At 40.7% G+C, this 25,935-nt stretch overlaps 3 protein-coding genes across 3 annotated transcripts; 2 read left to right on the top strand and 1 right to left on the bottom strand.

The window, feature by feature from the left end:
- Window positions 1–184: 184 nt before the first annotated feature.
- LOC5516185 (synergin gamma) lies at window positions 185–10,028 on the top strand. The gene is made up of 12 exons (XM_032386038.2): window positions 185–390; window positions 1,265–1,380; window positions 2,076–2,409; window positions 2,840–3,102; window positions 3,225–3,777; window positions 4,097–4,380; window positions 4,558–4,647; window positions 5,206–7,299; window positions 8,242–8,392; window positions 8,983–9,039; window positions 9,248–9,339; window positions 9,623–10,028. The coding sequence occupies exons 1-12, from the start codon at window positions 327–329 to the stop codon at window positions 9,875–9,877; spliced, it is 4,353 nt and encodes a 1,450-aa protein (XP_032241929.2). The 5' UTR covers window positions 185–326; the 3' UTR covers window positions 9,878–10,028.
- A 1,992-nt stretch (window positions 10,029–12,020) lies between these two features.
- On the bottom strand, window positions 12,021–13,286 carry LOC116620285 (inner kinetochore subunit wip1). The gene is made up of 3 exons (XM_032386039.2): window positions 13,112–13,286; window positions 12,910–13,023; window positions 12,021–12,518 (listed from the first exon to the last, which is right to left on the bottom strand). Exons 1-3 carry the CDS (start codon window positions 13,199–13,201, stop codon window positions 12,492–12,494), a joined length of 231 nt encoding a protein of 76 aa, XP_032241930.1. The 5' UTR covers window positions 13,202–13,286; the 3' UTR covers window positions 12,021–12,491.
- Window positions 13,287–14,290: 1,004 nt separating this feature from the next.
- LOC5516188 (uncharacterized protein C8orf76 homolog) lies at window positions 14,291–19,605 on the top strand. The gene is made up of 8 exons (XM_001636227.3): window positions 14,291–14,764; window positions 15,882–16,124; window positions 16,517–16,592; window positions 17,198–17,813; window positions 18,247–18,319; window positions 18,566–18,631; window positions 18,856–18,906; window positions 19,502–19,605. The coding sequence occupies exons 1-8, from the start codon at window positions 14,660–14,662 to the stop codon at window positions 19,574–19,576; spliced, it is 1,305 nt and encodes a 434-aa protein (XP_001636277.1). The 5' UTR covers window positions 14,291–14,659; the 3' UTR covers window positions 19,577–19,605.
- The last annotated feature ends 6,330 nt before the right edge of the window (window positions 19,606–25,935 follow it).

Here is a 25,935-nt window from a genome sequence, read left to right as displayed (position 1 = left end):
TAATCGTAATTTCCGAGTAAAGATTGATTCATCTCTTCAGTTTATTAGTTAATCGTGAAACGTTATTTCCGATTTTTGAAACTCGTGAAACGTGTAGAGACCCCCCCCCCCCCCCCCCTAACGCACCTGATATGAAAAGTCTACAATAGGAAGCGTAGCATGGGTTGCCTGTGGCGTTGGTTACAGTGCACCATGGGAGACCGTTTTCAATATGGCCATCGGAAGGTCCTCGAACGTCCAGACGTAGAGGGTTTTTTCGCCGTTTTGCCTGATTCATACCGCCAAATACGATATATTGCAATATATGCCGATCTTTTGACATAAACATGGCGTTTAATAATCGCTTTCCGGCCTCGAATGCGAACCCAAACAGTTATCAGAATCCGCACGGTAAGTTTTCTCGTTCTTTCTTGGAAAAACAACGCTTGCGCTTGCGTCAATGAGAACCAACCTTTACTAATATTACTACTGTCTAGTCTAGTTTTTCTGCCCGAAATCTATAACATGTTTTTTTAGCTTTTATATTGGATTTGTTTTAGGGCTAGTGGATTTTGCTTTAGTTTTTTAGTATCTTTGAATCTTTAGTGATCTATCAATTTCAATTGAAAGTATAAAGAAAGCATTTAGTTTTGAATCCGATTCTAAGAATAAGGCTACAAAAAATATTTGTTTCTGCTCTTCGCCTGCCTGATTTGTGATGCATACCATTTCTTATGTATCATTTTATTTACGCTAATTTGCTTATTTACTTGATACCCATGAAGCACTGTGGGTTACAATACACAGATTTTCGGAGTGTAAACTTATTTGAAATCTACAAAAATTAAAAAAAAACTTCACCCCATGTCTCATATGCAGTACAGAAACAACACCTAAGGCCAAGTAGAAATAAAAACATGTTTATCATCCTGATAAGATAAAAAAGGGGGGCATGCAGCCCTTTTTTAAAATTATTTTATTTTTTTATCCTTGGTTTATCAAAGATGTGTACGATTCACAAAGGAAATTCCCATGATGTTGCAAATGGGTGAAAAAAAATCATAAGAAATGGGAACATCTGCCTTTGTGTCAGTGCCCAGGCACCGCTAAAGCACCAAATTTGAACTTCTGAGGAACAAACAATCAAAAAAGCAGCAGAAATAACTAAATAAAAACTGAAAAATATATATTGATGCAGCCCCGAAAAAGGATGCGAGCCTTAAGTTGTAAAAATAAATGAAAAATATATATAATAAAAACTGCCCCTTTATTTCTCAAAATTTAGGTGAGTCATCATTTGGTTCTCAACAAGGCCCTTATCCACATGGGGCCCAATCAGGCATGCAAGGTGTGGGCCAAGGAAGGTATAGCTACATGCAACCCAACCAGCAAACGACCCAGGTAAAAGGAGCAGTGTATAATAAGGGTAATATAAACAATACAGAGAATCTCATTTTTGCATGAATCTCTCCACTATGGGTTACAGTATGGGTTACAGTATGTGCACAATGTTGATACTCAATAGCGGATTAGTGAGCCTATTTGAATAAGTTAACATATATTTTGCCAAATGTTGCTCTATAAAATAATTAGCTGCAAGGGTGTTATGTTTAATGGCTACAAGGAAATAGAATTGAATTTAAACATATTTGAAGCCAGAGCAAGAAATCACATTTTGTTGGCCTTATTGCCATTATGAGGCAAAAATGACATCACATTTGCAAAGTGTTATGCCATAAAGATAAAAAAAGATGATCTAGACGGCCAGACCGAGCATGGTCTTGTTTAGAGTGTACACGCACCAGGCTAGTAAAAATGGTTGAACCGAGCACAGTATTCAATTGGAACATGCACGACTTGTTTTTAGGGTTGGAAGAAGCATGTATGTATCTAGCACCAACCGTCCACGATACTTCGATTGAAATACGAGAACTGTGTTTGGACCTCGTACACGCTTCGAACCCAGTCCATAGTGCGCTTCAGTATGCATGTTACATGGTTGTGGACCAACATTGTGCACATAGCCATATACTGTATGCTCTGGTTCCATCACACTAATTGATTAGTTAATTCTGATTCTTTGCTTTGCTTACTAGAGATTCCAAGAGGGTTTCCCCCAAGGGGGTTTTCCCCAGGGCTATCAAGTTGTCCATCAGCAAAACCCTCAAGTACAGCAGTCCTATCAGCAACAGCAGCAAAGAATGCTACAAGAACAGCAAAAGCTCGCTGAAGCCAATCAGAAAAAGCAGGCAGAAGCTCGAAAAAAGCAAGAATTTGAAGCTCAGCAGAGAAAGCTACAGGCCTTTAGTCGATCTAGTGGAAAGAAACAAGTGCCAGGAGATCTCGCTCATCTGATTGGTCCTCTAGCTCAGAAAGGAGGGCCTGGCTCGTCAAGTGTTGCTAAGCAACTGTCATCAGAGGCTAGTGTCTGTGAGTCTTAAAACGTCAGGATACACACATTTTACTCATTGACCTGTTAAAAAAAATAATAGATCAAAAATAAACACAATATGATTAATATGCTCAGGCTTTAGTCTAAGGCAGAGTTCAAACGTCATATTATTAGTCGTATTTAATGCAAATACATTTAAATAAAGATGAAACAATTCATTTGATTAATTTGTATGCATTTGCATAAGCTCATGGGTAATAAAACGTTTGAACTGTGAAATATTTTTCATGTTTTCTGTTAAATATCATAGGAGATTGTTACATAATCGACCAGAAGTAAACTGGTAACAATTCGGCTTTAACCCTGCAAATTCACTAAGCTATGAAATGTGTTGTTTGTTTTCAATACAAAGAAAACTTACCTGCTTTGTTTGTTTTTGTTTAGTGAATATTTTTTTTTAATTGGCAGTTTCTCGACCTGGGGTGTCATCTTTCAACAAAAACCAATCAAAGCAGGCACAGGCAACCCACCTATATGGTGCAGCAGGCCAGGCAGCACAGCCATGCCAGGTGCCCCAGCAACAGTCACACCCATATTCCTCTATGCTGCAAATGCATCCATATGGTATGCCGATCCAGGCCAGTCAGCAGACAATCCCTTTATCTGGTGATAATTTTGGTAACTTCAAGCAAGTGAATCTTCCAGCTAACGATGGTTTCAGTGATTTTCAGGTAGGCAAATTAGCCTAATAGGGGTTATAAAAGGAAGCCTGAATATTGTTTTTGCTTTATTTGCAGGTTTGATTACTAGATTACTAGTATTGATAGAAGCATTTAATTGTTTCCCCTTTCAGGAAGCCACACCTTCAATGTCTGCATCTCAGGGAACATGGTCTATGACGCCCCAAACCCAACCCTCTATGTGGCAAAGAACATCTGCAAGCAACACAGCCACTGTGAGCAGTACACTATTTCAACAACAGACTGGCGGATCTGGACATACCAGTGCCTGGCCTTACGCCCATCCAGGCTCAGGCAATGCCAGTGAACCAACTCCCCAACAAGAGAACAACAGACCAGGAAACTTTAGTAGCTGGCCTAACCCCTCCAAAACACCAGCCCTCCCTGGAATAGCTCCATCAGATGCACTGAAAGGGACTGTTGGGCCTGGAAATGTTGGTACCTGGTCTGGAGTACCATCACAATCTGGCCCCCAATTTATGGGCATGCCAGCGGGCCATCAAGCAGGGGAACAGAGACTAAGGGCAGACAGTATGTCGAGTGTATCGTCCACGTCAAGTTTGGGTGGAGCAGCAGGAATTATGCCAGGAATTCCTGGACAAATGGCATATCCAGGAACAAGCCAAGGGATGATGCCTAGCGGAGGTCCCCAGACAGTCCCTGAAGGTGATTGCAAGTTTTTTTTATTAGTTTCTTTTATTATTAAACAATCTTGGTAGCGACCCAAGGAAAATGATTTTTCCTTTTTAAATTACATAATCCAGTTGTTTCTATTGCATGGACTTTAATTGTACATGATTTTATTTATTTTTAAACTATTCAAATTTTGCAATTTCCAGCAGGAAGGGAGAGCTTGCCCCTAGATCACATCTATACATTAAGAAGATTCTGCTGTAGTGCTGTTTATTGTTAGGCCTGACCACCAATGGGCTCAACATCAGTTGCAAACCCAGACTATTACATAATTTTTTTGGTTTTGTTTCAGAGCCTGCCGAACCCAGAGAGCTCACACCAAAGGACATCTACGGTGTCAACCCTCCCCACTGGTGCACAGAGAGTACCAACCTGCCGTGCATATACTCAGAAGTTGCAGAGAAGGCCACTGCGGATGGCTCCCTGGACACAAATAGGCTGTACCCAATCCTACTGGCCTCAGGTTTGCCCAAGGATGTGCTTGGTAAGATCTGGATGCAGGTGAACCGGGAGTCGCCAGGGCAACTGAGCCTACTGGAGCTTAAGATGATGCTGGGATTGATTGCTTTGGGGCAGGTACTCGCATGTAGCTTGTGGCACTCACATGCACTACATTTAATTCAATGTTTGTTTATGGAAAGCTCTAGAAGAGTTGTAATTATGCAGAAAAACTGAAATAACCATCAAGATTTTTTTAGGACTTGGGGAAGTGGCTAGCCTTAGCTGTAATGGACATTTCTGTTGCATTTTCAGACTGGTATTAAACATGAGAGACTGACCCTAGAGAAACTGGCCACATGCCAGACCGCACCCATCCCTTCTTTTCCTGAAGATGCTCTAAAGGTAATCAGGGTTTTTATAAGTCATCCGTGAGTATTATGTATAAACAGTGTGTATAAACAGTGTGTATACAGTATTTGAAATACTGTAGGTGTAGATGATATACATATGCTACATTTCAGACCAGACCTATCCCTTCTTTTCCGAAAAATGCCTTTAAACGTAAGAAAAGTTGATGGAGGTCGTCTGTGAACATAATATGTACAGGATGTGTATGTAAGATGTTTAACAAGTAGTTTTGCCATCCTTCCAGGAAGGCACTGTAAGAGTGTGTTTATAACAAAATAACATCTTCTGATTCATCATGTTTCAAAATTGTGTCTGCCCTGATCTAGTTTTAACATAACCTCCCTTCTTTGCCCCAACTAAGGGCTGATGTTGCAAACCTCTGCAAAACCGCTTGTTTTTATCGAGACATGCTACGTACATGCTATGTATTACTTCAAACCTTTATTGATTTATTTCCTGTTTCCAAAGCACCTACATAGATCACCTACTTCAGCTTGTATAAAATCCTACCAGTTACACCTCATAACTTCCCCCTCTTCCATTGCATTCCAGGACAAAGACAGCGGCTGGAGCTTCAGTGATGGGAACCAACAAAATGCCCCTAAAGAACCCTCACAAGAGCAGACGTCGCAACTTCCATCTGACCCAAGTGACAAATACAGTGTCTTCAAAACAGCCGGAGACAGACAAATGGAATCCAACGAAAATTTTAAAGATTGGTCTCACATGGTTCGATTAGGCTCCCAGGCCGTGCAGAATATGGTTCCTGGTTTCCATGGCAATATGCCCCCTGGTATCCCTAGCGTTATACAAAGTAATAATGCCCCTGGTTTTCAAGGCAACATGCCTGGTTTGACTCCTACTGGTCTCAATGGCAACATGTCTAGCATAACTTCTGGTAGTATAAATGCAACAGATGATGATGACTTTGGAGACTTCCAAAGTGACAACAATTCAGAGTTCAGTGACTTCCAGGGAAGTGGTTCAAGAGTTGATGCAGACTTTGGAGTACCAAATAGTGCCCTACCCAGTGGTTTTGTTACAACTTCTTCATTTCCATCATCAAACATGGTGACAACAATAAGCAAGGGCGCGTCAGGGCTTTCAGCTGGCCCAGGCGTGAGCAGCACTTCAGCACCATCAAATAACCATGACCAGCCTATACCCGCCATCCCTAGCCTAATGAGCTCCACCCTGACATCTTCAATTTCCACTACAAGCACAGGCATGCCCCCAGCATCATTATCAACCCCTACCCCATTTTTTACACATCCAGGGTTCTCCACCAAACCAGTGACCACTTCGCCAACAAGCTTATCAGATCAGCTAAAGTTATTTGCAAGTTCTTCCACATCCTCTGTTTCAACTTCTGCCTCATCTAAACCTGCAGCATTACCTTCATCAGCAGCATCAAATGATGATGACTTTGCTGACTTTATGGAGGCAGAGCCTGTGAAGTCTTCTGTCAGTAGCATTACAACTGAGTCTTTTGCAAAGACAGGTTTAAACGAAGTCTCAAATGAGGCAAAGGTGAGTGGCGTAACAGCTTTTCCAAGAATCAAAATGCCTTATCTTAGCGCTGGGAGTGATCAAGAAAGCTCAAATGAAGCTAATAAGGTTCAGAAACAGCCAGGGCCTGTTGGACCAGCTACAGACAAGTCTAAAGACAAATATGACTTTTTAAGAGACTTGGATTCTGGCTTGTCAGTATTCTCTTTGCCTCAAGCAAGTCAGAAGAGTCATGATAGTATGGGTGAGTTTGAAACATCTCAGCCTGCTGACAGCAAGGTTGGTGATGCTGATGATTTTGGAAATTTCATTGGGGATAATGGAAATAGAGATGGCAAGGACTTCAATGCTTTTTCCTTATCAGAAGCAACTGGTGCAAATAAGCCTCATCCTGCGAACTCTAACAATGATGATTTCGGAGACTTTGGTGGTTTTCTTACAGCTGAAACAAAGGCTGACATGGTTACAAAAACTGATAGTTCTAACAATGATTTTGGTGACTTTAGTAGTCTTCAAATGTCAGGAGTAGGTACCAGCGTTGACAAAGATAAGATTCATCATGCAACCAGTTCTGCTAAGCCTGCAGCATTTTTCGAGGCTTCTACATTTATGGGCTCAACATTAACAGCTCCAGACACTAAGCCCAACATACACAATTTTGCTGCCAGTGGCCATTCAAGTAAGGATCAGTTTGCTAACTTTGAAACTGCACAGTCAACCTCCTTTGGTGAACTGAACAAGTTTGAGCTTCATCCTTCAGCACGTGAGGATTTGACCCCAGCTCAAGATGACTTTGGGGACTTTTCCCATTTTAATGCAGCCCCCAGTTCAGATACTAACAGCGAATTTGGTCAATTTGATAACTTTAAACCTTCAAATACACCTAGCGATTCTTCCCTTGCAAATACAGAGCAATCTAAACCTCAAAGTACTGAGGATTTTAGTGGTTTTATGACTTCATCAAGTCAAGAAGATTTTTCAGCTTCAAGTAGATCCGAAGTCCCTGAGGGCGGTACTGAGATGACACAGAGATCCCTAGGTCTCCATGGCAACAGCCATGATGCCGAGCATAACATGATCAGTGCTGTCCCGCTAGACTCGGCCGAGAGATACAAGGTGTTTTCCACTGAATCTGAGGTGAGAATGTCCAGCTAATCAGCTGTTACTCTAGCTGCTACTAACATACATGCCAGGCTAGTTTTGAGATCCCCTGACAAAGAGAAAGACACACTTGCTACTTTACTATTATTTTTGGGTCCATTCCAAGAGAGATGGACAAAACAGCAGTCAGACCATAGGCCTGTGAGTGACAAGGATTGAAAAGAGGGGGGAAGTCGTTTGGACATTAAGCGAACATTTCTCCTAGGTATCTCCTCATCTCCCACTGTTGCTCAATTTTTCCTTCCTTTTGAATTTATTGTAATTCAAGGGTTCTTTTAAGCATTCTTGGCTATAGGAATGAGCCTTCAAACATAGGGTATCAGTCTAAAACAGGATGTGAAGATTGAGTTTCTTTCCAAAACATTAAACAAGGGATGTATAGACTGTTTTCATGATGTTGCATGCACATCCAAAATGCTACAGACTGGCAGGCCACAGCTGATCCAAAATGTGTACAAAGGGGAGTTTAACTTCAAAACTCTGCGAAAGTAGTGCTCTGGCAGCATTTTCTATAGCTTTGTCTGTAAACTCCACTTTGTACGACATTTCAGATCAGCTGTGGCCCGCCAGTCTTTGAAATTTTTTTATGTGAACCCAATATTGGGAAAACGGTCTATTGTAAATAAAATCAGTAAGGTGACATTAATCTGAGCAACATTGCACTTTCATGAATGATGTATTCAGGGCCGTAGCAGGGGGTGGGGCACTGGGGGCACATTCTCCCCCCCCCCCCAATATTTTGAAAAATGATAAGAAAATGACCAGTAGGGGTGTGGCTGTGCCCCCAATATTTTCTTAATGTTTCTGTATTGTGCCCCCCCCCCCCCCCAATATTTCAAAGCCTGCTGCACCCCTGCATGTTGTAAATGATGTCAGTGAGGTGACGTTATCTGAGCAACATTGCATTAAATTACCCAGGAGGTGGATAAGCATGCCCACATGTGGGGACGATGCCTTAATAGCTGTCTACTGACCCTTGGCACGGGAGCTCTGGCGGTACAACGCATGCAAGACCCCACCATCAGACAAGAGATTCTACAGTCCAAGCAAGGCATAGACTATTTCACAGGTATATGTACTGTTAATAAAAATAATGATGATAATAAAATTTAAATGATGACAACACAACAAGGCGGGCTTGCATGACACCCCGTAACAACCAAATTAGCTCCAAGCCTACAATCATGCAAATACATAACATTTTTATTTTATTGGTGTTTTGCTGATAATCAATATTATTAAAACCGTTCTTGCTTTTGGTTCCAAAACTGTTATTTTGTTCTTGCCTTTTCTCTCGTTCCTCTGAATGGTATTTCACATCTTTTTCTGCACACTGTGTTAGAGGTGATGTTTTGTTGTGTGTGTTTGATGAAGAGTTACACACAATATGAATATTCTGTGTAAAACTTTCATTGCTATTTTATTGAAGCGGCAGTGTTACCCTAACAGTATAGCCGTTTATGCAGGCCTTTATTCTTTCTTTCACCTGTAACCCTTTTTTATTGTAAAATGTAATCTATAAAAATATAAAACTTTTAAAAGAGACTCTCAGTAACTTGAGAATCTCATAATAAAAGCCTATTGAGTATGGCGCTTTCATGCATTCCCTTTCAGAAAGCTAGGTAATGCTTTAAAACATGTTGTTATCTTTATCTACAGCTGTTGTAGAAGTTTATACTGTGACCCAAAGACTGAAAGCGACAATCAACCAAGCAGGTAAACAAATTATTGACAGCCCGAGGGCGTGGTGTGGGAGGAGCAGATAACAAGTGGACAAAAGAAGAGAAAGAGAAGAACAGAAAGAGTCTTTTTCGCCTCATTTCTGAAGACTCAAGGGACCCCAGGGATGCATTTAGACCACTTTATTTCATTCCAATCAAGTTTTGTAATGTCTGATGTGATGTTTGGTAAATTTTATCACCAGCAAGTAACAATTTGAAGCTTCAGGACATCCTGGAGGAGATTGATCGTACTTGGAAAAGCATTGCAAATTTCCTCTCAGGATCAAGCATTGATGTGAGTTTTTGCTTTAAATTAATTTTTACAAAGGGGCAGATTTTGGGTTTTGATAGAACAGGAACTAATAAATATCAGTTTTCCCTTCCACCTTTATGTCTGTAGTGATTACCCCATTGAGATGCTGTCCTTCTTTGAAAATTCCTTCAGTTTAAAATATAAATGGTAAGGCATTATGAAATTGTTTTTCTGTGGCCCCAAAAAGAAGGAAATGTTACAAAATAAGATTTAAAACCCCATTAAATTGAATAATTGTTGTTGTCTGTTACTTTTCGATCTACAGACCAGTGTGGTTGATTTTTCTACCCATCGCCTGACTTGTGAGGAAGATAAGCTGTTGGCCTGTGGTGTGTGCCTGTTAAATGTTACCAAAGCAGCTGACGAAAACAAGACTACCAACGGTAGCAAGCAAAGCAGCACACCTAGAGCTCTCATAAACTATGGGGCTCGCCAGTATCATGCCACTTGTGCTAATTTCTGGTGCAATCGTGTGGATTCTATCCTCCCTTCTCTATTCCCAGTTTATAGTCTCATATAATCACATTTTCCTTGTGGGTCACCTAGTGTGCTGCCCTGACCTATCTTACTACTTTGTCCCAGGGTTACTGGAATGATTTTCCAAGCTCCATCCTAAAGTTTTCTTAAATGACTTGTTTTTTTCTCTGTGCTTCTGAATAAGGGCACTAGAGGGCTTTTTTACATGACTACCATTTTCTAGGCTTTATTTCCAACTGATGTCAGATACAAATTAACAAAGTTATTCAACCTTTATAACTTAAATACACATGACCATACCTGTCAACCTCCAAAAATCTCAAGGCTTGAGAATTTTTTGGGGGAGGGGTGGGGTATATTCATTTTTTGGGGGAGGGGTGGGTTTAACCTTGCAGGTGTTTACGTATAGAAAGCTCTCACAAACAAATCCACTTATAGATCACACAAGAGTGTTAGATAAATTGCGCTACGCAAGTGAATTATTGCGGCGAAATGACGATTTTCTTTACCCTGCTAGCAGAGGCCCTTTCTCTTGTTTTCTCTCTATTTATGTATTGTTGCTAGTGTTCGCGGTTTCGTCTGTCAAACGACAACGCGAAAACCCAGAGACGCGAATCGGCCAGTAAACTGCTAAGCAAGAGACACAGGAGAAAGCTCTGCTAGCAGGGTAGATTTTCTTAGAATAATTTTTTGGAAGCGATAAAAATCGCTAAAAGCTGGAGATTTGTTGCTCAACGTGGGAGAGCGGGAGAAGGGGTCCAAAATCTTGAAACTCCTGCCTAATGTGGGAGAGTTGACAGGTATGCAGTTAGGTGTGCCATATAGCTAACAATGGTGCATGAAGGCTTATTATTTTATCCTTTATCAAGAAAATTTCCACACAAAAAAGTATTCATTAGTAATAATATGCTTTGATTGATGTTAGAGTGGTTTCCACAATCCCGTGCAACAAAATGTAATTGTTAATGTGTAATAGTCAAGCCAGAACAAAAGAGAACAAAGACATTACATTGTATTAGTACTAAATAAACTAAATAGTATTTCACTGGTTTTTGAAAACCACTCTTACTTGATTGGATAAGTACAGCAGAGTGCTCCTAAAATTGAGGGTGGGGAGGAGGGAAATATCTTGTGGAGGCTCTATGCTTTTTAAAAATCTTTGAACTTGGTAGGTCTTGCAGAATTTTCAGGCAATGTAGCCTTCCAGCTTGTGCTGAAAGGGGGCCTTTTTCCCTGCCCCCCCCTGTCTTTTGCTTTTTTTGTGCCCCACAGGTATCTCAAAAACTCAGTAACTTCCAAATAAATCCACTGAAGAGCCAGCTAGCAGACTACAGTATAAGCACCATAGAATCCTAATCCTTAGAGTAGGGGGATTTAGATCCACAGCACAAAATCCCATTTGCGCATGTCTGTTCAGGATGGCATTACATGCTTTTCACAAAGACATTAAGCCTGCCAAAGTAGACTACAGTATAAGCATCATAGAATCCTAATCCTTAGAGTAGGGGGATTTAGATCCACAGCACAAAATCCCATTTGTGCATGTCTGTTCAGGACAGCATTACACATGCTTTTCACAAAGACATTAAGCCTGCCAAAGTAGACTACAGTATAAGCATCATAGAATCCTAATCCTTAGAGTAGGGGGATTTAGATCCACAGCACAAAATCCCATTTGTGCATGTCTGTTCAGGACAGCATTACACATGCTTTTCACAAGGACATTAAGCCTGCCAAAGTAGACTACAGTATAAGCATCATAGAATCCTAATCCTTAGAGTAGGGGGATTTAGATCCACAGCACAAAACCCCATTTGTGCATGTCTGTTCAGGACGGCATTACATGCTTTTCAAGAAGACACGAAGCCTGCCAAAGTAGACTACAGTATAAGCATCATAGAATCCTAATCCTTAGAGTAGGGGGATTTAGATCCACAGCACAAAACCCCATTTGTGCATGTCTGTTCAGGACAGCATTACATGCTTTTCACAAAGACACGAAGCCTGCCAAAGTCAGCATCCTTTTCCTGGCTTTGTGGATCTCAAACACCCTACTGAGAACATATTCTTGACCATTACATTTGATTTTACATGGAAGTGTGGTGAGTGCAGTAGTACCAATTCTATTTTAGGCCATTCACTATAAGGATTGATTGCAATTTATAATATACCAAGTAACATCAACATGACAGTGAAAAGAGCTTTATTCTGGGACAATCTCATTCCATCCCAATATCTACTTTTCTTTACACTTACCCTGAATAAAACTCCTTTTGGAAAGCTGCTTAGATTTTTCTGGTAAGAAATTTAAATATACATCCCTTAATTTTCTATTATTTGCATTATTATTACAATTTTGTGAAGTAGGGGGTTGGCACACTCAATAGAAATCAAAATTATTCCTCATATGTAATTTGTTATAAAAACTGCTTTTCACAGCTTCCAATAACCAATCCCTTTATTAGTAAGGTGAATGTTGAAAGAGCGGCATGATCTAGATATCCTTGGCAGAAAAGGAATAGTATATTGCTCCCTTCTTTATCTGTGCCCTGGGGCAAAAAAATCCACCTTCTTGTAACATTTATTGGAAAAATAACTTCCAAAAATAAGCGAGGCAGTGCTGCAATAGGCTACTCTTTATTAACTGGTCATTCCCTTCAACCTCTGAAGCTCTTCAGCACATTCTAGAAAATAATACAATTTAGGCTGTTAATAGTGGTAATCAATTTTATTTTTCAACTGTAAACAAAACATCTTACAAGAAAAGCCAGAGGAGTATGTGGTAGTGTTAGACATTAACATTTTTTTGTCACACTTGCTTTAAAAGTTGATGACAGCCCTGTAATTCATCAGACACACAACACCAATTGATAAACACTTGTAGTAGTTTGAGTAAAGTTAGAGTACATATGTCAGTGTGTGTAGAAGATTTGTGCACTATCAAGTTCTGATTTCTTTATCAACAGATTATAGTTAAATAACATTTAGTTATTATTAAATTGATTTCAAAGATCAATGTGGCATCTAAAAGGAGAAGGGATAAAGATTTTCAAATGACACTGAAAATTTTCTGACCTTCAATGAAACCGAGACATGATTGTCATCAATAACAGTGGCCTTTTCTTGCCTCGCTTGCATATTAGCCTCTGTTGCAAGTTTCCTCAGGAACAACATGTAGTCAAGAAATATCTGTTTGTGAAAAGAAAGGAATTTGCTTAAAACAATTTAGGTAGGTTCTTCTTGATGTAGGGTCAAATTGACAAACGTTTCTTTTTACCAGAATATCTACACTCTTGGCAAGTCTTCCGTCCCTTTGGAACTTCTTGAATATAGCTTTTTGTCGCGTTCGAGGGAATCTTCGCTTCATTTCAGCCCTTTTTACACGCTTTTCTTCTCTCGGCTTGTTGTGTTCTGTTATTGGCGCTCGAAATTTAAAAAGTGTAAGCCCACAGATTGTCAGCGGCCTCGCCACAGGCAAACCATCGGGGAAAATGGAGAATAAAGTACTTAAAGTTTCTTAAATAAAAGCTCGAGATTAAAGTGACTTTTATCTCAAAAGTAGTAAATTAATTCTATGCTCATTTTAAACAAAAGTAGATCTTAAATTCGTCATTGAGCAACGAGCAAAAAGAACACTCTGACTTGGATATCAGCTTTTCTACACAACCGTTCACAATTTGTAACTGTGAATGGCTCACACTCTGCCACGTGCCGCGTCACCTCCGGGGTCCCGCAGGGCTCTGTATTAGGCCCTACCCTCTTCCTACTGTTCATTAATGATATTGCTGAGTCATCAAACTCCAGGCTTCGCCTTTTTGCCGACGACACAGTGGTGTATCGTGAAATAAACACGGAACAAGACCATCATGCACTACAGGCTGACTTGAACAACTTGATAAATTGGGCATCAGATTGGCAGATGAGCTACAATGTAACAAAATGTCATCTCCTCCGTGTTACAAACAAGCGCAAGCCATCTGAATGTACGTACTACGCAGAGTCTGCTGCCTTATCACAGGTACCCCAGTGCGACTATCTCGGGATTAAATGTAATAAATCGCTCCGCTGGGGGGATCATTGCACTAAGATCACCTCTAAAGCCAGCAAGACACTTGGGCTACTTAGACGCACCCTGAGACCGTGCTCGAAAGAGGTAAAGGAGAGAGCATACCTTGCACTGGTGAGACCATCGCTTGAATATGCGTCTTCTGCCTGGAGCCCTTATACCGACTCCGACGTGAACCGTCTTGAGCAAGTGCAAAAAAACGCTGCTCGGTTTGTCTGCAGTGATTACCGGATAACCACAAGCACCTCCCAGTTAGTTAAAACTCTAGGCTGGGAAACACTAGAAGACAGGAGGCTAAGAAACCAGTCCACACTACTTTACAAGTTCCATAACAATCTCATCCACTGCCAACCTCCAGATGATTTGAGACGCACCGAGAACATTCGTAGCTCTAGAAGACACTCCCGGACGTACCATCAGTTACAGGCCAATATATTGGCCTTTAACTACTCGTTCTTTCCAAGAACCATTCGCACCTGGAACCTTCTACCTGCAGAGGTAGTGAACGCTGCTGACCTGCCTTCATTTAAGTCGGCATTGGCACCTGCGATAAGTGAGCTTAAGGTGCCCAGTCACCTTCGCAGACTGTAACATCAGTGCTGACTGTCCCTCCCGAAATTAGTGAAACCTATTAGGGAGTAAATAGTTCTAAGTTCTAAGTTCTTGGACTCCCTGTGCTTTTGAGCCGGCAGTTTGTTCGATCATCTATTCCAAGATGGCGGCCAAGATATGATGTGAGAAGAAGGAATCGTTTTTGACATGGAACTGGGCTTAGGATTCGAGGATGATGAATTCGTCCGTGAAGAGAAAAAGTCCACAAATAAAGATTTTACGAAGTACCAAGCTAAGATTTGCCAAAAAGAGGTGAGACAGAAGTATGCTCATTTCGCATCGCGCCTTATCCTCGTAATCCCAGAGGTTTAATCTTACTCAAGAAGAAAAAAACCTAGATTTCCTATGATGATAAGCCTTGTTTGATAAATAAGAATAGAAAAAAACCATAATATAGATTTAGGCATTGCCTAAAAGCGGATCTCCAAACGACCAAATCTTTGCTTCATTCTCGCTTAATAATTTAAGAAATGTTAAATATTATTATTATATATCTGTTTTTGACGATTTCAACAATGTCACAAATCACGAGCCCAATCCGTTAAACCCCCTTCCCCCACATAACACACACATAACAAGATTAGCTGTCATACGATGTTTCGACATCAGGGTAGTTTCACTTTTAGTGACGTCATCGATGACGTCACGCATCACGTGACCATATCTCCGCCCTTGAAACATACATGACACCTATGAAGTTTGGTTGCTATACAATGTTTCTTTCACGAGATATGAATTTTTTTTTATTTTGATTACATCAGCATATTTTGCTTCTAGTGACGTCATTAATGACGTCACAATCACGTGACAATATTGGAACACCCCCATTGACACCAACATGACACCTACCGAGTTTGGTTGTGAAACAATGTTTTTTTCAAGAGATATGAATGTTTTTGCTTTTAATCACGTTTTTTGCTAAGTGACGTCATCGATGACGTCACACAACCCGTGACCATATTGTCGCACCCCCCTTGACACCTACATGACACCTACCGAGTTTGGTTATCATGCGATGTTTCCTTCATGAAATAAAAATATTTGTTATTTTGATGACGTCATCATATTTTTGCTTCTGGTGATGTCATCGATGACGTCACAAACCATGTGACCACATTTTTACACCTCCTTTGACACATGACATCTGCCAAGTTTGGTTGTCATACGATGCTTTTTGGGGACAGACGGATGTGACGTCGCATCACAAAAACTAGAGTCGAGAATTACCAATATTTGTTACCGTATTTTTCTTATATACCACTTTTTCTTAGATATGGGGCTCCTCTTACGCGGCACTTCACTTGGGAGCTCCAGTATAAAATATTCTGAACTACATTGTTATAAACTACCACTTTCTTAATTATTTTAGTGGTTTACTATTCCAAATGAATCAGATGAGATATCCGAAAAATTTAACAAGCTGAAATTCCAAGCTGATGTGCATTATCGTAGAGAGGATTTTCAAAAGGCTTTGGAACTCTACAAGGCTGTACGTGCGAGTAAAATTTATAACTGCAGTTCAACAGTAGAGAGAGAGCTTGCCGAATCTGAATTACGCTGTCTCATAAAGCTTGGCAGATACGAAGAGGCGCAGATAGAGCTAGCAAAGATGGTAAGAGCTCTTGTAAACAATAGAGACCCATGATTACTTCACTGTTGGTTTAAAGCTGGTATTCATACCATGGCACCTAGGGTGAAAGGGGGAGGGGGGGCAATAAAAGGAATAGTGGGTGGGATAGGGTAGCCGGCACAAAGGGAAGCAAGCATAATAAGCATTAGGGGGCTGTTATAGTATGTATTGTATGACTTTCGCAAACCCTAGTTCTTCATTATGCTAAGTTTATGCAGGTAACATGTGCTAGTCAAGCGAGACTCAAGACTTGTGTACAAATTGTACGATATTTGGAATAAACCCTGTTTTTTTTTTCATGAAATTTGACATGGGCAACCTTCCTAAAGTGGACCAATATAATTGATTTGTTGTTTGGTTGTTGTTTATTGGAGCTGAGAGATCAGGAGGAGGATGTGGCCTTGTGGACCTTGCAAGCAGAAATTCACTCATGCTGCAGCAATTTCCAAGGTATAGGAACCCTTTTAGGGAGTCCATTTGATATTTGTGTCAGTGCACCCCCTGCATTCCCCCCTAGCTACAAGCCTGGAGTTCCCTTCACATTAGAAACATTGACAATTAAGATTTATTGATTTGTCTGTTTTGAAGAAAACTTTCTTCATAATGCAGACTGCTTAATTTATTATTTGGGTTCTTCTTTAGAAATAGGATTGGGCAATTTCTATTGAAGGATTGAGTTTCATATTGAGACTTACAGTGCAGTAACTTGCCACTGAAATAAATGTCTTATTTCCATAGGATTTCATAGCTTAAAAAACACTTAAATGCCAATTTTTTTCTCCAATTATTGGGTTCACATTTTGTGTTTTAATTTACTGCAACTTTTGATTTACTAGAAGCAACAAACATTGACCAATTTTCTCCAGTATGAAATATTCTCCTCTTCTAAGGCTCTTTTGTCTGTCTTTGCTTTTATTTTATGAAATGTTTCAGCTGCTTTACATATTCAAAAAAAATTCAAAAAAAAGTCTAAACCAGCAAATTACCAACTTTTGCTGAAACCAATGCATTTACCTTATTCAAATTTTGTTGTCTTATGTGTTGTTGTTTTTAAGGTGAAATAGCAGCATTTCAAAGATGTGTCACCTTGCATTCATTCAAGCATCAGTTCTGGTGTGGCCTAGCTGCTGCCTACTTGAATGCACATAAAAATGCTGGTAGTTTGAGACAAACTAATACAACAGATAACACACATACTGCTGCTAGCACAAGAAGTGTAAAATGCCAATGTGCAAGTCCTACAGACCTTGGGATATCTTGTCTTTGCATTAATGACTCATCAAATTACACAGCACATTTTTCAAAGGATGTAACAAAAAATTGGTCCTGTTATGATTGCAAGACTTCAAAGACTGATCTACCTCAGGAAGGTGTGAAAATAAAAGAAGACAGTTTCATGGCTTCAGGACATTTAAAAGAGTTCAGTAAGAATCGGACAGCCTTATACAACTTAACAGAACAAAGCAATCCTATCAATGAAGGAAGCAAAAGTCCACAGACAGTAGAAGATGAGAGAGGATTAATGGAAGAAAATTGTGAAGAAAAAGGAGATGCTAGTAGTGAAATGCATAGCATTTGTGTTGTGGATAATGCAATTATTAAGAAACCTTTAGACACAACATCTGATGACTGTAATCTAGTTGCTGCTTATGTTTGTCTTTTGAGGGCAAGGTAATTTATCCAAGCTACTGCATAACTAAAAGATTCCAACCATTAGTGTTTACAGGGAAGTTTTATCAAAGCTTAAAATACATGGATAGCAGCTGAGCAGATCCCGGATTTCTTGAAGGAGGGAACCATTCCTATGGAATTATGTAGTCACCCTGGATCCACCCTGTAAAGCACTATTTAAAGTTTAAAACAAAAATGTTACATTATTGTAGTGAAAAATCAAAACTCTTGAACAAAGTCTAGAACATAGATAGAAATTTGTAACTACTTGCTTTGTCCATACTTACTTGCAAACTGACACCCAAATCGGAACAACATATTTGGAAAAATATTTAGCTGGGCCAAGCATTCTGTTTCATCCTCACCTAAATCTGGGCCAAGCATTCTGTTTCATCCTCACCTAAATCTGTGACTTTTATTTGTATCTTGTCAGGGATCTTGCAAGAAAATCTCTGTGGGGTTCCTCGTCATTTGTGAAGGAAAAAACCGAATCATTACTTGTGCTGGTGGGTAGTACATCTATATACAGTATGCACACTGATTTTTGCTGGGCTGCATCCAATGGGATCTTGTAAAGCAAGGAAAGGCTGATCTCTTGCTTAATACATTCTTTATAAATGCCCAATTGTTTTACCTGTAAAAATGTCATGCCACCCTTTCTTTTCTTTCTCCTATCCTATCTAGTTTGTTGCTCTTTCTTTCAAAAGTTCAAATGCTCAGATAGTCTTGATTTTCTATTACTGATCTTTTAGGTAAAGCATCTGTTGGAAGTCTGTGTTCTGTGCCGTTGTGGAAATCTCAAAGAAGACCTTTCTAAGGTAGGACAACTCAGGCCATACACAGGGAAGGTGCTGGCCTTGGCCCTTGGGCATCAAAAAGTGGGTTATTTCTTATTGAAATATCAGTATCTTATTAAAGTACATAGCAGTACATATTTATTGAAGTACATAGCATGGAGTGGGGCACTATGGGCACATGCCCCCCCCCCAAAAAAAAAAAACAAGTCGCCTGTTCCTTTCTACAAGGTTTTTTTATTTTGCAGCTAATGAAATCAGAGGAAGGAGACATGGCAGATGAAGTCAAACCAGATTTGGTATAAAGAGCCCACCTACAGTACCTAACCTGCCAGATCCCCCCCCCCCCCCCCCCTCCTACCCCTTCCCCCTAACACTAGCCAGAAAGATCAAGTGCATACGTCTCTTACCCTTAGAGATCCCAGGTTTGATTACTTGAGTTGAGGAGCTGGCTGATTGAATCCAGGGTTTTTTTTAGGGGGAGGTGTAAAGGTTTGCAGCATTAAGCCAGATCCTTTCCAGCTAAAACACCTTCCATGCTTTGTCTCGTAATTCAATATCCCAGGATGCAAGGCGGGTTATCATAGCTGTTAACTCACCCACATTAGGTTGGTTTCACAAGATTTTGGACCTCATCACAAGCCTAATTTTTTCTGAGAATGTTCATACATTCTGTGTATTCACCCGCATTAGCTCTTTTTCTGTCCAAGTTTGGTTGACAGCTATGGGTTATTAGCTTCCCAAGTTGATTTAGTTTTATAAGAATGTTTCTTATTGATTATGCCATATTCATTACATTCCTATAAGAATACAAGGACTACCACTTTAGTCGGGCTTGACCATATTCTTGCCTAAAATGACCGAATCCTGTAATTTGCTTCTTTATTTTTGCAGGCGGAGAAAAAAGACTTTACAGCAAGGTGGCTTAGCCTTGCTCTCCTTCTATCACAAGAACATATTTGTGTCTGAGCTTGTGTGAGAATAAACCAACAAATTTATGACGTGTCTTGTTGTTATACTGTCTGATATGAACTTTCTAGAGATTAATCTATGTAGGATCGCGTATTCTTTTATTATCGCGCATTTTTCATTATTTCCTGATACAGTCTAATGCCTAGTGCACACTAGCGACATATCGACATAACGACATGGGCGCGCGCACTCTTATCGTTGACATAACGGCATGGACACAACGACATAAGAGAAAAAACATGTTTTTTCTTTTGTCATTATGTCCATGTCGTTATGTCGGGCTAAACAGTGCGCGCGCCCATGTTGTTATGTTGCTAGTGTGCACTAGGCATAACCTTCATTTATCGCACTACCACTTCAAACGGACACGATGCAAATTTAAAAGCTCCCAGTCCGGATTGTGCCGTAATATTTAGGTCCAAACAAGGTATCTACAACCGATGTCGATCGTGTTTCTCTGTCGTTGTGACACTTAATTGTTTTCTACATATTCCAATCCATGACGCGCGTGTTTCACTGTCATCGTGACACTGCTTATTGTTTTCTATAGATTCCAATCCATGACGCGCGTGTTTCTGTGTCATCTTGACATTGCTTATTGTTTTCTATAGATTCCAATCCATGGCGCGCGTGTTTCTCTGTCATTGTGACACTGCTAATTGTTTTCTCCTTATTCCAATCCATGACGCGCGTGTTTCTTTGTCATTGTGACACTGCTAATTGTTTTCTCCCGATTCCAATCCATGACGCGCTTTTTTCTCTGTCATTGTGACACTGCTAATTGTTTTCTCCTTATTCCAATCCATGACGCGCGTGTTTCTTTGTCATTGTGACACTGCTAATTGTTTTCTCCTGATTCCAATCCATGACGCGCGTGTTTCTCTGTCATTGTGACACTGCTAATTGTTTTCTATAGATTCCAATCCATGACGCGCGTGTTTCTTTGTCATTGTGACACTGCTAATTGCTTTTTCCCGATTCCAATCCATGACGCGCGTGTTTCTCTGTCATTGTGACACTGCTAATTGTTTTCTCCTGATCCCAATCGATGACGCGCGTGTTTCTATGTCATTGTGACACTGCTAATTGTTTTCTCCTGATTCCAATCCATGACGCGCGTGTTTCTCTGCCATTGTGACACTGCTAATTGTTTTCTCTTGATTCCAATCCATGACGCGCGTCATTCTCTGTCATTGTGACACTGCTAATTGTTTTCTCCTGATTCCAATCCAAGACGCGCGTGTTTCTCTGTCATTGTGACACTGCTAATTGTTTTCTCGTGATTCCAATCCAAGACGCGCGTGTTTCTGTCATTGTGACACTGCTAATTGTTTTCTCGTGATTCCAATCCAAGACGCGCGTGTTTCTCTGTCATTGTGACACTGCTTATTGTTTTCTATAGATTCCAATCCATGACGCGCGTGTTTCTGTGTCATCTTGACATTGCTTATTGTTTTCTATAGATTCCAATCCATGGCGCGCGTGTTTCTCTGTCATTGTGACACTGCTAATTGTTTTCTCCTTATTCCAATCCATGACGCGCGTGTTTCTTTGTCATTGTGACACTGCTAATTGTTTTCTCCTGATTCCAATCCATGACGCGCGTGTTTCTCTGTCATTGTGACACTGCTAATTGTTTTCTCCTGATTCCAATCCATGACGCGCGTGTTTCTCTGTCATTGTGACACTGCTAATTGTTTTCTCTTGATTCCAATCCATGACGCGCGTGATTCTCTGTCATTGTGACACTGCTAATTGTTTTCTCCTGATTCCAATCCAAGACGCGCGTGTTTCTCTGTCATTGTGACACTGCTAATTGTTTTCTCGTGATTCCAATCCAAGACGCGCGTGTTTCTCTGTCATTGTGACACTGCTAATTGTTTTCTCGTGATTCCAATCCAAGACGCGCGTGTTTCTGTCATTGTGACACTGCTAATTGTTTTCTCCTGATTCCAATCCATGACGCGTGTGTTTCTGTCATTGTGACACTGCTAATTGTTTTCTCCTGATTCCAATCCATGACGAACGTTTTTTTTTTTGTCATTGTGACACTGATAATTGTTTTCTCCTGATTCCAATCCATGACGCGCGTGTTTCTCTGTCATTGTGACACTGCTAATTGTTTTCTTGTGATTCCAATCCAAGACGCGCGTGTTTCTCTGTCATTGTGACACTGCTAATTGTTTTCTCCTGATTCCAATCCATGACGGGCGTGTTTCTCTGTCATTGTGACACTGCTAATTGTTTTCTCCTGATTCCAATCCATGACGCGAGTGTTTCTCTGTCATTGTGACACTGCTCATTGTTTTCTCCTGATTCCAATCCATGACGCGCGTGTTTCTCTGTCATTGTGACACTGCTAATTGTTTTCTATAGATTCCAATCCATGACGCGCGTGTTTCTCTGTCATTGTGACACTGCTCATTGTTTTCTCCTGATTCCAATCCATGACGCGTGTGTTTTTGTCATTGCGACACTGCTATATGTTTTCTATAGATTCCAATCCATGACGCGCGTGTTTCTCTGTCATTGTGACACTGCTAATTGTTTTCTATAGATTCCAATCCATGACGCGCGTGTTTCTCTGTCATTGTGACACTGCTAATTGTTTTCTCCTGATTCCAATCCATGACGCGCGTGTTTCTCTGTCATTGTGACACTGCTAATTGTTTTCTCCTGATTCCAATCCATGACGGTCGTGTTTCTTTGTCATTGTGACACTGCTAATTGTTTTCTCCTGATTCCAATCCATGACGCGTGTGTTTTTGTCATTGCGACACTGCTAATTGTTTTCTATAGATTCCAATCCATGACGCGCGTGTTTCTCTATGATTGTGACACTGCTAATTGATTTCTCCTGATTCCAATCCATGACGCGAGTGTTTCTCTGTCATTGTGACACTGCTCATTGTTTTCTCCTGATTCCAATCCATGACGCGCGTGTTTCTCTGTCATTGTGACACTGCTAATTGTTTTCTATAGATCCCAATCCATGACGCGCGTGTTTCTCTGTCATTGTGACACTGCTAATTGTTTTCTCCTGATTCCAATCCATGACGCGCGTGTTTCTCTGTCATTGTGACACTGCTAATTGTTTTCTCCTGATTCCAATCCATGACGCGCGTGTTTCTCTGTCATTATGACACTGCTAATTGTTTTCTCTTGATTCCAATCCATGACGGGCGTGTTTCTCTGTCATTGTGACACTGCTAATTGTTTTCTCCTGATTCCAATCCATGACGGGCGTGTTTCTCTGTCATTGTGACACTGCTAATTGTTTTCTCCTGATTCCAATCCATGACGCGCGTGTTTCTCTGTCATTGTGACACTGCTAATTATTTTCTATAGATTCCAATCCATGACGCGCGTGTTTCTCTGTCATTGTGACTGTGCTAATTGTTTTCTATAGATTCTAGCCCATGACGATCGTTTTCTATGTCATTGTGACACTGCTAATTGTTTTCTCCTGATTCCAACCCATGACGCGCGTGTTTCTCTGTCATTGTGACACTGCTAATTCTTTCTCCTGACTCCAATCCATGACGGGCGTGTTTCTCTGTCATTGTGACACTGCTAATTGTTTTTTTCTTGATTCCAATCCATGACGCGCGTGTTTCTCTGTCATTGTGACACTGCTCATTGTTTTCTCCTTATTCCAATCCATGACGCGCGTGTTTCTCTGTCATTGTGACACTGCTAATTGTTTTCTCCTGATTCCAATCCATGACGCGCGTGTTTCTCTGTCATTGTGACACTGCTAATTGTTTTCTATAGATTCCAATCCATGACGCGCGTGTTTCTCTGTCATTGTGACACTGCTCATTGTTTTCTCCTGATTCCAATCCATGACGCGCGTGTTTCTCTGTCATTGTGACACTGCTAATTGTTTTCTATAGATTCCAATCCATGACGCGCGTGTTTCTCTGTCATTGTGACACTGCTAATTGTTTTCTCCTGAATCCAATCCATGACGCGCGTGTTTCTCTGTCATTGTGACACTGCTAATTGTTTTCTCGTGATTCCAATCCAAGACGCGCGTGTTTCTCTGTCATTGTGACACTGCTAATTGTTTTCTCCTGATTCCAATCCATGACGGGCGTGTTTCTCTGTCATTGTGACACTGCTAATTGTTTTCTCCTGATTCCAATCCATGACGCGAGTGTTTCTCTGTCATTGTGACACTGCTCATTGTTTTCTCCTGATTCCAATCCATGACGGTCGTGTTTCTTTGTCATTGTGACACTGCTAATTGTTTTCTCCTGATTCCAATCCATGACGCGTGTGTTTTTGTCATTGCGACACTGCTAATTGTTTTCTATAGATTCCAATCCATGACGCGCGTGTTTCTCTATGATTGTGACACTGCTAATTGATTTCTCCTGATTCCAATCCATGACGCGAGTGTTTCTCTGTCATTGTGACACTGCTCATTGTTTTCTCCTGATTCCAATCCATGACGCGCGTGTTTCTCTGTCATTGTGACACTGCTAATTGTTTTCTATAGATCCCAATCCATGACGCGCGTGTTTCTCTGTCATTGTGACACTGCTAATTGTTTTCTCCTGATTCCAATCCATGACGCGCGTGTTTCTCTGTCATTGTGACACTGCTAATTGTTTTCTCCTGATTCCAATCCATGACGCGCGTGTTTCTCTGTCATTGTGACACTGCTAATTATTTTCTATAGATTCCAATCCATGACGCGCGTGTTTCCCTGTCATTGTGACTGTGCTAATTGTTTTCTATAGATTCTAGCCCATGACGATCATTTTCTATGTCATTGTGACACTGATAATTGTTTTCTCCTGATTCCAACCCATGACGCGCGTGTTTCTCTGTCATTGTGACACTGCTAATTGTTTTCTCGTGATTCCAATCCATGACGCGCGTGTTTCTCTGTCATTGTGACACTGCTAATTCTTTCTCCTGACTCCAATCCATGACGGGCGTGTTTCTCTGTCATTGTGACACTGCTAATTGTTTTCTCCTGATTCCAATCCATGACGCGAGTGTTTCTCTGTCATTGTGACACTGCTCATTGTTTTCTCCTGATTCCAATCCATGACGCGCGTGTTTCTCTGTCATTGTGACACTGCTAATTGTTTTCTATAGATTCCAATCCATGACGCGCGTGTTTCTCTGTCATTGTGACACTGCTAATTGTTTTCTATAGATTCCAATCCATGACGCGCGTGTTTCTCTGTCATTGTGACACTGCTAATTGTTTTCTCCTGATTCCAATCCATGACGCGCGTGTTTCTCTGTCATTGTGACACTGCTAATTGTTTTCTCCTGATTCCAATCCATGACGGGCGTGTTTCCCTGTCATTGTGACACTGCTAATTGTTTTCTCTTGATTCCAATCCATGACGCGTGTGTTTTTGTCATTGTGACACTGCTAATTGTTTTCTCCTGATTCCAATCCATGACGCGCGTGTTTCTCTGTCATTGTGACACTGCTAATTGTTTTCTCCTGATTCCAATCCATGACGCGCGTGTTTCTCTGTCATTGTGACACTGCTAATTGTTTTCTATAGATCCCAATCCATGACGCGCGTGTTTCTCTGTCATTGTGACTGTGCTAATTGTTTTCTATAGATTCTAGTCCATGATGATCGTTTTCTTTGTCATTGTGACACTGATAATTGTTTTCTCCTGATTCCAATCCATGACGCGCGTGTTTCTCTGTCATTGTGACACTGCTAATTGTTTTCTCGTGATTCCAATCCATGACGCGCGTGTTTCTCTGTCATTGTGACACTGCTAATTGTTTTCTCCTGATTCCAATCCATGACGCGCGTGTTTCTCTGTCATTGTGACACTGCTAATTGTTTTCTCCTGATTCCAATCCATGACGGGCGTGTTTCTCTGTCATTGTGACACTGCTAATTGTTTTCTCTTGATTCCAATCCATGACGCGCGTGATTCTCTGTCATTGTGACACTGCTAATTGTTTTCTCCTGATTCCAATCCAAGACGCGCGTGTTTCTCTGTCATTGTGACACTGCTAATTGTTTTCTCCTGATTCCAATCCATGACGCGCGTGTTTCTCTGTCATTGTGACACTGCTAATTGTTTTCTATAGATTCCAATCCATGACGCGCGTGTTTCTCTGTCATTGTGACACTGCTCATTGTTTTCTCCTGATTCCAATCCATGACGCGCGTGTTTCTCTGTCATTGTGACACTGCTAATTGTTTTCTATAGATTCCAATCCATGACGCGCATGTTTCTCTGTCATTGTGACACTGCTAATTGTTTTCTCCTGATTCCAATCCATGACGCGCGTGTTTCTCTGTCATTGTGACACTGCTAATTGTTTTCTCGTGATTCCAATCCAAGACGCGCGTGTTTCT

The sequence above is a fragment of the Nematostella vectensis genome, chromosome 8, assembly GCF_932526225.1.
Source record: "Nematostella vectensis chromosome 8, jaNemVect1.1, whole genome shotgun sequence".
NCBI classification, from domain to species: Eukaryota; Metazoa; Cnidaria; class Anthozoa; order Actiniaria; family Edwardsiidae; genus Nematostella; species Nematostella vectensis.
Note: the sequence above shows the minus strand (reverse complement) of the source record. Positions and strands in the feature narration are given on the sequence as shown.

Excerpts from the sequence above, each read along its gene's own strand:
- LOC5516185 (XM_032386038.2), top strand. The coding sequence starts at position 327 with ATGGCGTTTAATAATCGCTTTCCGGCCTCGAATGCGAACCCAAACAGT. Across the intron at positions 3,103-3,224 it reads ATGGTTTCAGTGATTTTCAG|GAAGCCACACCTTCAATGTC; the intron begins GTAGGCAAATTA and ends TTCCCCTTTCAG. Across the intron at positions 7,300-8,241 it reads TGTTTTCCACTGAATCTGAG|GAGGTGGATAAGCATGCCCA; the intron begins GTGAGAATGTCC and ends TAAATTACCCAG.
- LOC116620285 (XM_032386039.2), bottom strand. The coding sequence starts at position 13,201 with ATGAAGCGAAGATTCCCTCGAACGCGACAAAAAGCTATATTCAAGAAG. Across the intron at positions 13,024-13,111 it reads CCAAGAGTGTAGATATTCTG|ATATTTCTTGACTACATGTT; the intron begins GTAAAAAGAAAC and ends TTTCACAAACAG. Across the intron at positions 12,519-12,909 it reads ATGTCTCGGTTTCATTGAAG|AATGTGCTGAAGAGCTTCAG; the intron begins GTCAGAAAATTT and ends ATTATTTTCTAG.
- LOC5516188 (XM_001636227.3), top strand. The coding sequence starts at position 14,660 with ATGGAACTGGGCTTAGGATTCGAGGATGATGAATTCGTCCGTGAAGAG. Across the intron at positions 18,320-18,565 it reads CCGAATCATTACTTGTGCTG|GTAAAGCATCTGTTGGAAGT; the intron begins GTGGGTAGTACA and ends CTGATCTTTTAG. Across the intron at positions 18,907-19,501 it reads ATGAAGTCAAACCAGATTTG|GCGGAGAAAAAAGACTTTAC; the intron begins GTATAAAGAGCC and ends TTATTTTTGCAG.